This window comes from Melospiza georgiana, chromosome 2, assembly GCF_028018845.1.
Source record: "Melospiza georgiana isolate bMelGeo1 chromosome 2, bMelGeo1.pri, whole genome shotgun sequence".
NCBI lineage: Eukaryota > Metazoa > Chordata > Aves > Passeriformes > Passerellidae > Melospiza > Melospiza georgiana.
The window spans coordinates 25,364,817-25,380,332 of NC_080431.1; the positions used below are offsets into that span (position 1 = coordinate 25,364,817).

The 15,516-nt window shown below is 40.0% G+C and overlaps 1 protein-coding gene across 2 annotated transcripts in view; it reads right to left on the bottom strand.

The window, feature by feature from the left end:
* SLC9A7 (solute carrier family 9 member A7) overlaps positions 1–15,516 on the bottom strand; it is a 69,047-nt gene that overhangs the window by 22,461 nt on the left and 31,070 nt on the right. For both annotated transcript variants that reach the window (XM_058019012.1, XM_058019011.1), the window contains exons 2-12: positions 13,634–13,833; positions 12,298–12,375; positions 11,556–11,632; positions 10,816–10,928; positions 9,429–9,534; positions 9,000–9,141; positions 5,639–5,744; positions 5,200–5,288; positions 4,974–5,087; positions 2,520–2,631; positions 1,006–1,159 (exon numbers count right to left, since the gene is read on the bottom strand). In XM_058019012.1, the coding sequence (XP_057874995.1) occupies positions 1,006–1,159; positions 2,520–2,631; positions 4,974–5,087; positions 5,200–5,288; positions 5,639–5,744; positions 9,000–9,141; positions 9,429–9,534; positions 10,816–10,928; positions 11,556–11,632; positions 12,298–12,375; positions 13,634–13,833 (1,291 nt within the window). The remainder of the gene's footprint in view (positions 1–1,005; positions 1,160–2,519; positions 2,632–4,973; positions 5,088–5,199; positions 5,289–5,638; positions 5,745–8,999; positions 9,142–9,428; positions 9,535–10,815; positions 10,929–11,555; positions 11,633–12,297; positions 12,376–13,633; positions 13,834–15,516) is intronic.

The window sequence follows — 15,516 nt, forward strand, 5'->3', positions numbered from 1 at the left end:
CATCATCCAGGCTTATGGAGTCTCACTATGGAGCTAGATTAGCCAAAAGAGGACGTGCATAATCTGGGATGCTTCCTGGTTTTGATGGAGGAGGGTGTGAGGAAAAAAAGCTGCTACCTCAGAATGATTCTGCAGCTGCCCAAGGGCTGGGCCACATGCAGGAATTCAGTCCTGTCCTACTGCTGAGCCCTGTGGCACAGGTAATGGCTGGTTGCACTCAGGGCTTGTACAGCTTGTATTGTTGTAATTCCCCTCTGTTTATCTTTGTCTCCCAAACTGCCAAAACTTCCAAAATTATAATATGTATGTCTTTAACAATGATTGATTTGTGGTTCTCTAGCACTTCTCTTGACAAATAGTCTCAAACATCAAAGGACATGCAGTCAAAAGTACTAAGTATTAGCCAGGATTTATAGCCAGACGTCCATAATCATGCAGCTTACCATTTTCACAGATCTCCTCAGAACAGGATGAAACACACCCCAAAGACCAGCAGGATCCCATTTGTCCCAGTTGCTTAGATAACATCAGGTTTTGTTTAAAGTACAGTCACCTTAGCACCACCCAGTAAAGAATCCACTGAACTTAAAAACCTTAACAGGCCCATTATGAAGAGCCAAAAGAAAGGGAGCAGTCTTAGTATAATATGAAGTTTATATGGGACTAGATTGATTCTTTCTTTTCAATTTGGAGCTGCTTTATCAGGCAACATTATTCCATATCCTACTGGACTGACATAGACCTGGATACCTTCTTGCAGAGCACCAGGGCACCTTCAGGCTGAATCCCAGCAGCATCAGAACATTTTCTTCACCAGACTGCACTAGCACCTTCCTCTATAAAATACCATGTCCTAAATACCTACATATATATATATATATATGTATAAATACCATGTTCTAAATTCTTCTAGCAAGCATCAAACAAGCTCTGTAGAGCTATGCCAAATTAGCACAGCTGCCTGTTGAAAAGTGAAGTCACCCCAGCACACAGCTGCATACCAACCTGATGTTCAGCCAGGACAGCATGGGGGTTGTGCCTCCACCAACAATCCACACAGTGAAAAACACGATGAGCAGCGTTGTTGAGAACATCATTTGGTGGGAGTAGGTGGCAGTATCTCGTATAGCCAGGGCAAATGCCATGGCTCCCCTGAGACCTATCAGAAAGAATGAAACAGCACAGCTTTAGAAGTGCAAGCATGACTGTGGATAGCACAGCACCTTTCCTTGCTCCTTCACACAAAGTGTCAGGCAGAAAGCACTGGGCTCCAGCAGCTTTTAATTTCCTTAGATTCCCTGATAAATTATGCCCTGGGACAATTTACAACAGAACGTTGTAATTCTCCTCGTCTCCTATAACTTATAGAATCCACAGGTGCTGTGAAAAGGTGTAAGTGCTTCCAGAAACTAACAGGAAAGGAAGACAGAAACAAGCAAGTTGTGAACAACAGCAAAGCATTATGTAAGTTAAGCAACTCCCTGAATCAGATAAAAGTTCAGACTTTTCCAGTTGAATCCATAATTGAAATATGAGTTCTTGACCTGACATTTCTATCAGCTATAAAAATAGTCTAATTAATTACACGGTCACAGGCAAACTATATCTTTCCTCCTCTCCTCTGCTCCCAGTTGTGAAACTTCACTAGCAAGAACAAGCCATGGCACTGGACCACCTGCAGACTTCTTATGCAGAGGAATCCCAGGATGGTTAAGGTTTTAAGGAACACCTGGAGTTCATCTGGTCCAATTCCCCTGTTTGAACAACCCCTGCTCCACAGGACCCCATCCACGTGGCTTTTGAATATCTCCATGGATGGAGATGCCACAACCTCTCTGGACAATTTGTACAGTGCTTGGACATAGTAAAAAAGGTTTCCTGATGTTCAAGTAAAACCTCATATGTTCCAGCTTGTGCCCATTATTACCTCTGGGCCTGGCACAGGGCACCACTGAAAATAGCCTGGCTCTATCCTCTTTATATCCTCTTTTGTACAGAGGACTCCCTGGAGCTTCTTGAGGATGCACATGTTTAGACACACAATGCATAATTTGCCTTAAATTACAAACTTGAACAGTTATCTGTGTGACAGAAATTATAAGGCAATTTAAGTCAAATACCTTTGTCCAATTAAATGAGAAAGGGTGCCCATAAATACACCTCAATTTTCTCTGCAGGTATCTGCTTCTGCACAATGTGAACATCCTCTCAGCTAGAAATAACCTTTTGGAAGAGATACATCCCAATTCTCCCGTGTCCTTCACAAACACTTCAAATGAAAATGTTCCATTCCCAACATCAGGTGCTGCCTGCTGTGAGCAAGGGCATTTCACCCACCCCAGGCAAGGCACGCTTTCTGTAAAGGCTGAAAGACACAGGATGGCATGCTGCAACAATCAATCAGCAACCCTTCCCTTCAGGATGTATGAATGTGGATTACAAAAAGAGAAGGTAGCAGAGTCAGCTGCTTATCAGTTAAAATGAAGATTTTTTGCATTGCCCAGAATTTTTGCTCTTACCTGAAAACATCATCATGTGCTGAAAGCTCCAGCTGATCTTATGCCTTCTGCCCAAATTCAACAAGAAGGAGAGAGGGTAGATATGTGCAGCTCTGCCCAAAAAGATTGCAACCTGTTTGCAGCTGAGGGTTAAGGATTTCTTTTTCCTGAGGTATGCAGTTTTTGGTACCTGGCTTTAACATGAAGCTTTTGTTTTAGTGAGAGATTTACATCATTATGTCAAGTGTTCTTCCTATAGCTGTGTATCTAAAGCAGACTTTCCCCAATTTTATGCAACTTGTGCATTCAGAAGTGATTGCACTAAATGCACAGCTTTTACTAATATAACTAAGTTTTTAGATGAGGAGTAAAATTATAGCTAGTATTAAAATGACCAATTGTACAAATGAAGACTTTACTTTGAAAATTTTCACACTTTAAACAATTATCACCAGCACCATGCAATTTTGAGTTTTGGAACAACAGAAATGCAGCCCTGTATACAGAGGGGAAACCAATTTAAGACCAGCAAGTGGCCACCCCATTATGATTCCTGCAGAGGCAAAATATCCTAATGGCTAGCAAACACCAGTACAGAGTTACTAAGAATATAAATCCAAAAGCCATTTGTCAGCACTAGAATGATGCTGAAAAAGAATAATGAAAGAGTATTGCAGAAATTCATGACAGTAGGTGGTAAGCATCCCCACTGTGGTGCAAAACATCCAGGGAAGCAGCAGAAAGCTGAAAACACTCTCCACTGTATAAGGAACATTTTGGGAAAAACTAGAGTAATGGGCTGAAATCCTATAAAGTGCCAACAGGCCAGAAGCCAAAGAAACACTGCTCATTTGCTGCTGGGATGGGAACATTAGAAGGATAATACATCTCCCATGGAAAAGAAATAAAGAGAATGTAAGAGCTCTAGACACCACTGGGTTGTTGCCATAACTAAAGTAAAGCAATACTGTCAGTAGGGAGTTTATCTAGAAAAATCAGATTTTGGTTATTACTTTTTTCAATAACCCTCACATAACTATTCCAAGGAACTTTTATACCAGTCCTTTTGAGGAAATCAGACATCAGAAGTCATCAAGACTAATGTATGTAGGAAGAATAGCTAAGATTTTGCCAAGGATGCTGAGGCTCTAGCTCTGTCTTTACAGTCCAGCCTGTCACTTTAGAGAACTCTGTGATGTCTCTACATTTCACCCCTCGATGGGGACCACAAGTGTTGAGTAAAACACGGGTGCTAGTACTAGTTGCCCTCCTCACAAAGGTAGAAAAGCACTCAAGAGACAACAGAGGTTAAGTGCAGTGGTAGAAAAAGATGTGGAAAATGCATTAAAAGGCAAATAGGTAGAGAAAAATCTCCTGAAAGCAAACCCAGGGCAGACAGCACAACTTGAGAGAAGATGGAAAGCCACAGTAAGCTTGAAAAGTTGCATTGTTTAGTATACCAAGTGTAACTATTCTGTTCATATATTTATCCAATATCTGCAGGGCTCTGGAGCATTTCTTAGGTCAGAAAAGTGAACGTGAGGCAACACAGGAGAAAATTTATCACTGTTCCAGAAAAAGGTAAATGGCCAAAGGAAAATAAATACAAATGTGGTAAATCCTGAGGAGTAATAAAGAAAACAGTAGAAAGAAGAGAAAATAAGTACATCTCATACATGGCCATCCTTGTGTGTCCTTTCCCAGGGTTTTACCTCCATTGCCATCAGCCCTACTCCTACAGCAGGCAGAGGGAAATGAAGACTGGTTCCCATTTCTTCATGCACACTTATAATTCTGCTGAATTTCCAAGCAGCCAGGAATATAGTGAGGAGAGAGTTACACAATCCATTTCAACAGGGGCAAGATGCAGAGCTTACATGAGTGTGACTACTACAAAGTGTTCAGTTCTGGAGAGTTTGAGAGTCAGGTGCCAAGTGAACCAGACACAATGGCAGAACCTTTAATTGTGTACCTTTCATGTAATGGTCTGCACCCCAGTTGAGTTCCTTTCTCCTCCCATCACCTGAGGTGCTGACCTCTGGGAAATTGCTCTAAGATTATCTATTCACCCACATTCCTTTTTATGTATTTGAAGTTTGCCCCTTACCTTCTCAAGGAGCCACTGGAAGTGATGAATTAATCCTTTTTTAGGTCTCCAAAGTTCAAATACAAGAACAACACAAGCAGTGTTGGTTATGAATAGCCAAAGCACCCAGTAAAACATATTCATTTTTTTATCTAGTGAAATTATATGGCTTCTAACATTGAGGTACAGAGCCAACAACTATGTGGCACAGAGGCTTAGGGCTTTGATGTAAGGTGTAACCAAAGAGTTTTCTCCAAATTATTGCACCTGCCAGACATTAGGAACACTTAGACCAGCCACCATTCTCTGTTTGGTAAAACCAACAGACATCACAAGTTTTTGGGCACATAAGAAAACAGAGAAACCTCACACAATGTGAAAAAGGATACAAAAGCTCCAATAATGAAAACTGGGCTGAATATGTGCTTCTGGAAAGTAAACAGTGCCAAGCCCATATAAGAAAATATGAAGTTCTCAGCCAGGAAGTGCAACACCTCAAAGAGCTAGAGAGAAAACCATCACATGTTAAAAGGCAAGTAAAAAAGATGCTGTAAAAACAAAAGTACTTGGATTACTACAGCAATGCACTGTAAGAAAAGTAAAAGACATCCTTGCCTGCTTAGTGCGACTTCTTGATTCGACTGACAAGTTATTGTATGTATAATGTGCCTGGGTAATTCCACAGAAGAGGACAGCCACCACACCTGTGAACAGAACCACATGTGAAAATCAGCCTGTTTACTGCCAGCTCACAACACTTTCACTTCACAGCTCCATTTAATTCATACATCTTTCTTAACCTTGAGATTTATGACTCTTCTTGTCTTGACTCTTAAGATTCAAGTGAGTGAGATACCAGGTTAGGGACATGGTGTCTGAACCAAATCATTGCCTTTGCTACACAGTGAGCTGCAGCTTCAACACTGAACAGAAGGCAAAAAAACCCAACAACCCAAATTTAGGCACAAACATATTTCTCATGGAAAAGCTTTAGTGAGAAAGAGGATAAATGGCTGCTGAGATGGACTTCTGTGCTTAAATCCAAGCAACTCACCGGTAAATCCACAGGCTTCTGCAAGCAAGAAAGTGCTCCAGGACATCAGGAAGAATAGAGCCGTTTCCAGCAGGGGGAAGCAGTGCAACTTGGTAAACTTTGTCACGTTAAGTCACTTGTTAAGGGATCAAAAGGAAATCCTTTCGCTTCTCTGCTCCCAGTACTTCTGAAAAACACTTTTATGTACTAACAGCCCATGCTTGCTGGAAAACAAAACGCTTTTGATGCTGAAAAATGCAAATTCCAACACATCAAGGCAAACTTCAGACTCAACTTGGAACAATCAGTTTTGGTTATTTTTGTTGCATATCCATAGCATAAAGGGTGGCTCCACCTCTTAGAAGCAATATTATCTTATTCCATGGTTCCCTTTGAAGTGCCAGCAAGGAAGGGATATAGACCTGCTGTTCCTTTTAGACTGTATGTGCCTTGGCTTTCCAGGGGATTGGTGGGGGAATGATGTTTTGTTCACCCTGCCAACCTCAATTATGAGTCCCACTCCCACCTCTAAATAAAGCATAAAATGCATTCAAAAGCATTGAATTTACAGAGCTGTTCTTGACTACAGCAACCCTAAGATCAACAAGAATTTTTCTTCTCAGATTTGTTAATAAGTCTTTTCCAGCAAGCGTGGCTACTTCAGTACTTTTAGGGCAAAACAATTGCTGCCTACAAAGTGTATTTCCTCTCCTTGTGCTGATGTGTTTTAGAGAAAAGGCCAACTCAGAGCAGCTCAGTCTTTCAAAGGAAAGGAAAAACAAGTTCATCTTGCAGCAGAGAGCAGAACCTGAGGAGCATCAAAGCACACCCTGAATTAACAATTCATACAGCTACTGAAAAAGCAGAACAGACTTCAGTAGTGTTAAATTTAGCTCTTCACACACTACAAAAAAAACCACTTCACCTATTTATAGAACCATTTTGGTGTTGGTTTTTTTTCCTGAGCACTACTCTGGCAGCAGGTACATGCTGAACACACTGTATCTGAGGTGCAAACAGCTATGCACAGCTCATATGAAGGCAATCAGTGCCAACTCTCCACTCACACCCACTTCTTGCTGACATTCTCTGCTGACTTGGACTAGGGCAAACATATACTCCAGACACACCTTCAGCCATGACCTTGCTTTGTCAGAAGTTTGCTCTCAAACAAAGCCCAGAGCATCATTATAAAACACCAATTAATCTCCATGTTGGCATTACACCAAATGTAAAACACAGCATACTTTTTAAACAGATGTTAATTCCGCACAGAAACCACCTCTAAAACTTCTGAGCTCAGCTGAATTCCTCCCCACCACTTCCCCCAAACAGATCTATTTTGTAAGATCATGCTTCTGAAGCAGCAACATCCACCAAAACAAAAATTGGAACCCATTTCTCCACAGAGTACTCAGATAATCCCAGTGCCTGGCTCAAGGGACATTCATGGATGTCTAAGGAAACTGGACAGCCACAGTCACTCCATGGGAGAGGAAGAACTTGAACCTTGTTCCCCTGAAGTTAGGCCTTGTCAGAACCAGTTCCTTATTTCCAGTCTTTTCTGGCAGTTATGTGACTCAAACTGTTTAACTTGCTGTAATCATCAGTAACCACACCAAAATATTTCATTAAATCTGAAATTAAAACCTGTGCTCATCATTTTGGAGGAATCTCAAGGCGAGAGAAAGCCAAAAAAAGAAAAATATTTTATTATTTCATATGATTAATCAAATTGAAATGTTACCTGAAACTAAATTATTCTTTATTTTTCTTAATTATTTTCTTCATTTGTTAGACATGGCCTTGTATTCCACATCTTTTCAAGCAGTCAGATGCTGCAATTTAGTAAAAATATAGAATGTGGTACTGTAACTTAACTATTAAAAAATAAAACAGAGACAACTTTCTGAAAGCCAGAATAATTCCTTGTATATTATCTGCATAATTTGGAAACTGAGCATTCTATCTATTCTCAAAGGACAGTGCATGACTCCCTTACTCAGAGAGGTATGGGTATAGGTACTTCACACTATAAAAATATTAAATTAATACTTAATTTATGGGTTTTAATCAGCTATGAATAGTAAGATGAATTTTTTTTTTTTTGCTTATACATCATTACATGACATTAAGGATGTTTCCAACAGAAAATAGTTGGATAATTAAACAACTAAGAAAAAGAACAACACAAAACTGAAACAGAACAAAAATAAAAATATCCCCACCACATATACAAAATGCCACCACAGAGGCTTTGTTCTGAACAGCCTCACATCATCTTCCTGAACACAACCATTAAGAAAAGCAAGGATTGGCTGCTGCTTCAGAAGCATAATTTTACAAAGTGGATCTGGATGCATTTCAGCCAAAGCCCACAACAAGTGCATTTGAGCAGTGAGAGCTATGCATGGCTGGTAGCCTGAGAGCCAGAGGAGGAATCGTGCTTCTGGGTCACACAGATTGCAGATCAGACTAAAAACTGAGACTGAACATTAAAGCATCAACAGCACATCTTCCCCATTATACTGACAGGGTTTCCATCATGCAGACATGTCAGAAAATCTGCACACTGTATACAGTTCAGACAGTACTGCTTCAGAGTCACTGGTTCATGATAATTGTGCACAACATCACATTTTACCCCTTTCAGGTCAGTGTTCAGAAGCCTGGGCACATCAGAGCAGCCTGGGATATGCACAGATATGGCTATACTAGTCTGTCAGAAAGCAGAAACTTCATTTTGCTCCTGAAGAAGCATCATAACTCCTGGAGTAGGTCAGGCTGGAGGTCTACTGCCTGAGCCTAAAACAAGACCCACACAGATAGCTTGCTAAGCACCTCTGAGATCTAAACAAATAACAGCAACAAGCATCAAGAGAACAGAATAGATTATGCAAGGCACATCATGTTATTGAGTTAAACTCTCAGAGATAAAATCTTATCCAAGATGTATGACATCAGATTTCTGGCAAAAAGTTTAAACGCAGGACTCAAAGAATGCTGTGGGGGTCAGAAATAGCTGATAGATTTTGCTGAAGGCAGAATCAAATACCATTTATCACAGGAGATGTCTTTCAGGACTAATAATAAACACTAGGTTTTATAACTCCATAAAAAGAAACCAGACATTATTAGCTTTGGTTTACTGCAGCAACATCACTAAAACTTCTACAATGCCTCAGTTTTATTGGAAGGGGTTGATTTCTGTGGGTACCTGTAATGTCTTTCTATAGAAAAGAAGTCAAATGAATACTGATCACGTCTTCACACTCAGAATTAAACAAGCTAGAGTCAATTCTGCTATAATGGGAAACAGGAAAGCCCTGATAATATCCACATGTGCCATCTCAGCTGGAATACCAAATATGAAAAAGGATATCAGAGCTGTCACAACCCCTGTCACTGCTCCCATCATGAAAGAACCACTGAATATTCCCAGGAAAACACCAACAGACTTGAAAAATGCTGCAGCATCAAAAGCATGGGTATTTTCACCTGTTGGCTGGTAGGCAACTATAGATCTAGAAAGAGAGAACACAATGGCAATTTAGAAGTGGTATCAGGAAAGATTTTTTTCTGTAACAGCTCTACCTGAGCTACAGGGAGACAATCCCATGCTGAAGGCATGTGTGTCATTCTGGCCTGTGTATGCCTTAGGGGCCTTGGAAAATGTTTGCAATGGCTATCAATCCAGTAAAAGGCAATCCATTTAAGCTTAAAATAATGTTTCTCAGAAAAAGCATTTATTTTAGACAAATGCCAAAAGCAATTTAGTGTTTTCAGGGCAGAAATTCCCATAGTTACTTACGAGGATAATACAATGGCAACAGCATCATTCAACACGCTCTCTCCAAACAGAAGGGCATAGAGATCCACATCAGCATGCAGCTCATTAAATATTGCCAGCACGGTAACTACAGACAGAGAAGAGGAAAACAACACTGCAATGACTGCATCAGCTGTGGAACAGACTTTCCAGTTTGAGCAAGAAAACCCAGGATCAAAACTAAAATGGGAAACCATAGTCATGTTTACCTACAAGTAAGCAGTTCCTCTACCAGTTTTAGGACAGCTCCATTAAGAGGTGGCTCTTTTGTCCTCCCATCTGCACAGTGTTCATTGCAAGGCTCCCATGATCAAGGGGCATGGGGCAGACAAAGCCCTTCTACAAAAGCCCTGATATTATTTTAGAATATATTCCATATAAAGCAGTAAGCTAAATGTTGCACAGCTCTTCCTGCTTTTAAAAGCTGTATAGATTGTTGACACAGGTTTATTATTTCAGCCATTGTAAAATAGCACAAATGATCCTAAGTGTTCCTCTAAGTATCCATTATGCCACAGGTGTGAATTTCCACATAATTTTAAAAGGACAAGAGTGCTAAATATTTATAATCATTCTTTCAAGAAAATTCCAAGATGAAAGACCATGATCTTGAAGTTGTTCCCATGTACATACTTCAAAAATCACATGGTGGTTTTTTGCATAATTTGTATGCAACCACCAGCTGTTCAGAGCTCAGCTCAATCACAGGAGCTACTTCCCATTTTCACACTAATCACCACTAAGCACCTCAAATAAACTGCTTTAAATGTCAGGCTGCATTTTCAGCACTCCCCACCCTGGCCCCTGACCTTTGCAAGCCCTAAAAAATGGTCTGTCAAGTGAAGACTTCAATGTGAGCCCGCTTGACTCTGAAGGATGTCTGCATTATTTGGGGAAAAGCTGAAATTATGTGGCCAGAAAAGCATTCTTCTGCCTTAACGTATAAAACATGAAGTTCACTTGAAAGAGGAACAGAAAATCCCCACCTAAAGAAGCTAAAAGTTTCAAACACTGCTCTTAAACTACCCAGCCCCAAGCAATGTAGCTGAAGAAGGGAGCCCTGCTATTCAGAAAAAGCAATAATTTCACCTATTTGCCATCCTAAACTTGACGCACACTTAACAAAAAACATTTAAGCATTTGAACAGGAGAGTTAGAATTTTCTCCAAATATACCATAGTGTCGTGCCAGTTCAGTCACAAATCAGCAGAGAACAGCTCTCAAAATGCTCAGAATTTCATGTATTTCAGAGAAGAGGTTCAGAGATATTAATATGAGATAACTGAAAATAGAGTCCTGTTAATATGCAGCTGAAAATCCTAACAATTAGGTTATTTTGGAAGGTTATTAAAAATGTTCATCAAGGTACCTGGATCAGTGGCAGATATTATGGCTCCAAACAGGAGGCAGTCTGTATAATAGAATTTATCAGACAGCTGACCCACCAACTTCATTAGCTTCACAACCCCATACATGAGATTCCTGAAGAGAGAGAAGATGAAACATTCCAAGTCAAACAATCTGGTGGATTTCAGGCAGACCAAGGGAAAGCACAAGCAACAATATTTCAGACAGGCTTGTTTATGCTACAGCTCAGTGTAGCAGAAAGCTCTCAGAGTGAACTTTCCTCTTTTCCCTATGATGCAATTCAAGCAATATATGATCTAGAAGGCATCATATAAAACCAATAAGTCTGAAATCTTCACACACTTAGCACAGAGTCTACATGTATCTTCCATTTCCCACCAAGTTTTCTCTGCTCAACATTTCCCTCAGTATTATTTCTCCCAACACAATACATAGGCCAAAACTCTGAGGTAAGAACAATCTATAATAATAGATTATTTCTCTAGTGAAATTCTTTGAGACACAAGTCAAGATCACCAATATAATTCAGGATTTCTATTATCCAGAATATCCATATACAAGACACACTAATATGAGCAGGATAAGAGATTGTAGGCAAGCAAACCAATGTGACCAGCTAGCTTAAATTAAATGTGTTTGTATATACATACATAAAATATACATATGCAGGCAAAGAGAGAGAGTGTGCTTTATCAGCTTAAGCTTTAGTGTAGAGAGAAACTGATATCAGAGTTCACTTACCCAATAATGAAACAAGACACTGCTGTTCCTAAAAAGGCATAAGCCAAAATGGACCCCAAATTCCTGAAAAAGTGTCTCTGCACAAGAAAAAGAGGTTTATATACTTTAGCAAAGTTATATTGCCCATTCAGAACCATGTAGCACACTGCTTCACTTGTATCAATACACAGAAGCACACTTCTATTTCAGAGAAACATTTCAATTACTGCTAAGTAAATTCAATTTAACTTCAATAAATTGAATAAACCAGATCTGTGCCATGCATTAGACCCTACATGTAGCTTACTGACAGAAGGCAAATTGACAGAAACCTGCACCAATTCATGGTGTCCTCAAGCAAGATCAGAATCTGAACCCTTCTGCCATTAAGGGTCTGGCACATCTCCTCTGGGATTCAGGGTTAGGTCAGCCTCTCAGCATAATTTACTGCATTTTGGACATTTGAGAAGGACCAAAACAATTCATAACAGAACATCATTTACTTTAAATGAAACTGACATCAATGTCTGGCTAAGTTCAAAGGAAAACAAATCAGCAAAATTAAGTAAGGTTTAATACATTTATACTCAAAAATACATGCATTTTCTCTTAAAACAATATGACCTAACCATCTCTGGAGGAAATTAGATTTTTTCTTACTGTAAGTAAATGCCTGAAAGGAGACTACAATCCTGAACAAATCAGCAATCTCTCAGTAAAAAAAAAAAAAGGATCTCTTCTCCTCGGAAGTTATTGCACTTACTTTCTTCAGGCTATAACCAGCATGAAAAATAATAGGAGGCAATAGAATGTTGAAGAAAACTTCTGGGTCAAATGTAACCTAAAAAATAAAATAATTTCAATTAGAAACAGACATATACAAATTGTTAGGGCTTTTTCCTCATTAATTTGCTGACAACCACTATTTTTGGTTGATGAAATAGATAAGCTGAGCCTCTAAAACATTGGCCAGCTCTATTTGTACATGGCAACAAAAAGCTGCAGCTCCTGTTGGTAAATAGCATCTAGAAAGAACAGGCATTACATTGGTTACTCGTGATCTGGTAGCAGTCCCAAACACATTCCCCCATTTTAAAATAAAAATTTCTAGCAGAAATGATGCTAGAGAAGATTTCTCCTGTTGTGATACCTGATATTGGTATAGCTGCAGATGAAATCCTATTTTAGCTTACTTTTTCTGTGCAAATTTAGCCAATGAATAATTATTGTAAGGCAATCAAATCAGATACAAGACCAGTTTTCAGAAATTTGGATCATACACCTTTTCCATGTATTTCAGTAGGAGTTTTAGATATCCATGAAGGACTACACTACACTAAGAACAAAAAACAACAGTTAAAATGCAATCAGAAGACCTTCACAATTATGGGACTAACTAGACTCTCTTCACCTGCTGCCTGAGCACTACAGCTGTGCCCTCCCAGGGTAGGACTCATTTCAGATAATTGGAGATACCTACAGCAGACAGATACACATAGGCAGCTAAGCTCTCTTCATACTCTGCAGAAAGAAGTACCTTTAGATCACAATCCTACGCTTCAAAGTCTAGCTTTGATACACACAAAAGGTGATTAATTCCTGACACTGAATAAAAAGGCAAAGAAGACTGCTGAAAAACTGCTGATAGGTGAATTTTACTTCCAACACCAGACTGCCTCATTTGGTCGTTTATAGGGTGGAAGCAGTAACTATTTCCTGACAATAAACGGATCTTAAAACCCTAGGGAAAAAAGACCAAAACAACAAGGAACAATCACTTCTCATTAAGAAATTATAATTTTCCTTACTTTCCATTTATACAAGGCAGTAAATTGGTCTCTGTAAATTCTACATATGTTAGAAACATACATTAAGTCTTCCAACCAAGGCCTTTAGGAAAGCACCACATACATGTAGCAGAGCACAGTTTCTCCAGCAGTGATATAATACAGAAGGTGCTTTTGAATTAAGCATTAAAGTGCTGTAACTATCAGGAATACTGACACTTGACACTGCCTGAGGTGCAAACAGGACGGAGGAGGGAGGGAAGCATGGATGAAGGAGGAACTTAGCTAGCATGTGAACTGGTACAGCCTCACCTTTCTCAGCATGTCATTTTGCTCCACGTTGTGGATCTTGCCAGGGCTAATTTCCCCTTTGAGCGTGTACTCGAAGAACTTGCCGCTGACGTTGACCAGCAGGGTGGTGAAGGGCCTGTCCTCCTGGGAGCAGCTGAAGGGTTTGTCATGGCCACTCGTGGAGGGGGTCCCGTACCTCAGGATCACCCCAACAATCAGTCCTGGAAGAGAGGTAAAAATCCATGAGGCTGATTTGATACTCCTGCACTATAACAAGTTTCAAACATCATCCAAGGGATAGTGCATGAACTTTACAACCATATGGGCATCAAAAACACGTTGAAGTCAATTCTTACTATCAGTTTTCTGCAGGGGAAGAGAGGCCCTGAGCACATCAAAACTACCAGTGAATCTGAAGTATCTGGTACCTGACTGAAGTGACAAACAAACAGCTCCATTTCAGTTTTTGTCTTCCTCACCCTCATTCACACCTTGAAAGGGTAAACCCCCAGTCACATGAGAGGCTGAACATTAGGACACATCAAATACATGTCACCTGCCATAGGACAGAACCAAGCAAACACTATTGCCAGAAAACAGTGACTGCTGGAAACACATGACCATAACTGATCTGGAATGGTGATGTTTGCCACATTATTTGATGGCTGCAGCAAGAACACAGTTTTTAGTCTTATAATTCTAGGCAAGTAAACAATGTCTGTTGCACAATCTTCTGTGTACTCTGCAAACTTTAAAACTAAGACATGACCTGCACAAAGAAGCCACCATATGTCATTGGCAAGCATTTTCCACATTTCATATAAACAAAAATAAAATAAGGTGTAAATGATCAATCATAAGAGATCCAGGATTCAGAAATATAGGACAAATCACTTCGGCAGCAGAGAAAATCCAACCAGAAAATCCTATCAATAACAAATGCTTCAGACTTAATGCCAGGGGGCTGGAGAAGCACCAAGTTCTAACTGAGCACCATTCCTGTTACAATGTACTAAGAAAAGAGCATCCGCAGAGAAAACAAATAAGAACAAAGTGGTTTTGGTCTGGTAAGTAAATAAATTGATACCCACTTACTAAAGGCTCCCTGTTGCCTTAGGATGATCTGCAATTTAATCCTTATTCCAGACAACTGTGAGATGAAGATGGATGTTTGTTGCTTTTGTTGATGAGTCAATAGTCAGCGTTGAGTTTGCTCCCTGTGACCCTCCCTCTGCACCCATAGCTTCCCCAGAGAGTAAATGAAGCTGACAGGTAGTAACCAAAAATTAAATGAGGTAAGACAAACAAAAAAATCTACCACACATAACAAAAACCCCAAATAACTTATTGCTATGACATAGTGTAAAGAGTAACCAAGCTGTGCCCCCAAAAACCCAACCAAAGAAACACACCTTATTCTCCTGAAGTCCATAGTAACAAAACTGTTCTAAGGCACAAAGACACAGCAGGCAGCAGCTGTGACACTAGTGGGAGGCTCATCTCCAGCCTTCCTTCTCTAAGAACAGAGCAGCAACATGATCAGTCCAAAGGAACTGGAATATTAAGGGACATTTTATTTAGAAAAGGGAAGTACATACTCAGAGAGAACACAGGAAGAGATCTCCTAAACAAGATAAATCTACTTACTGAAATTTCAATGCTAATAATTTAAATACACAGATTTAGAGCAGCATCTCCTAACACCACCAGACATTTTGCAGCTATGTATGATGGATGAGGCAGAAACACAGCTCTGCACAAAGTGAGTTTACAGCCAGTCACCTCCAAGCCACTTTCACTACACCAGTTATGGCTACAGACCCCTTCACCAACTCAGCCAGGCAAGCAGCCTAAGATTTCTGCTGCTCTCACCCTACTCACACCTAGGAAGGGCTGCACTCGCA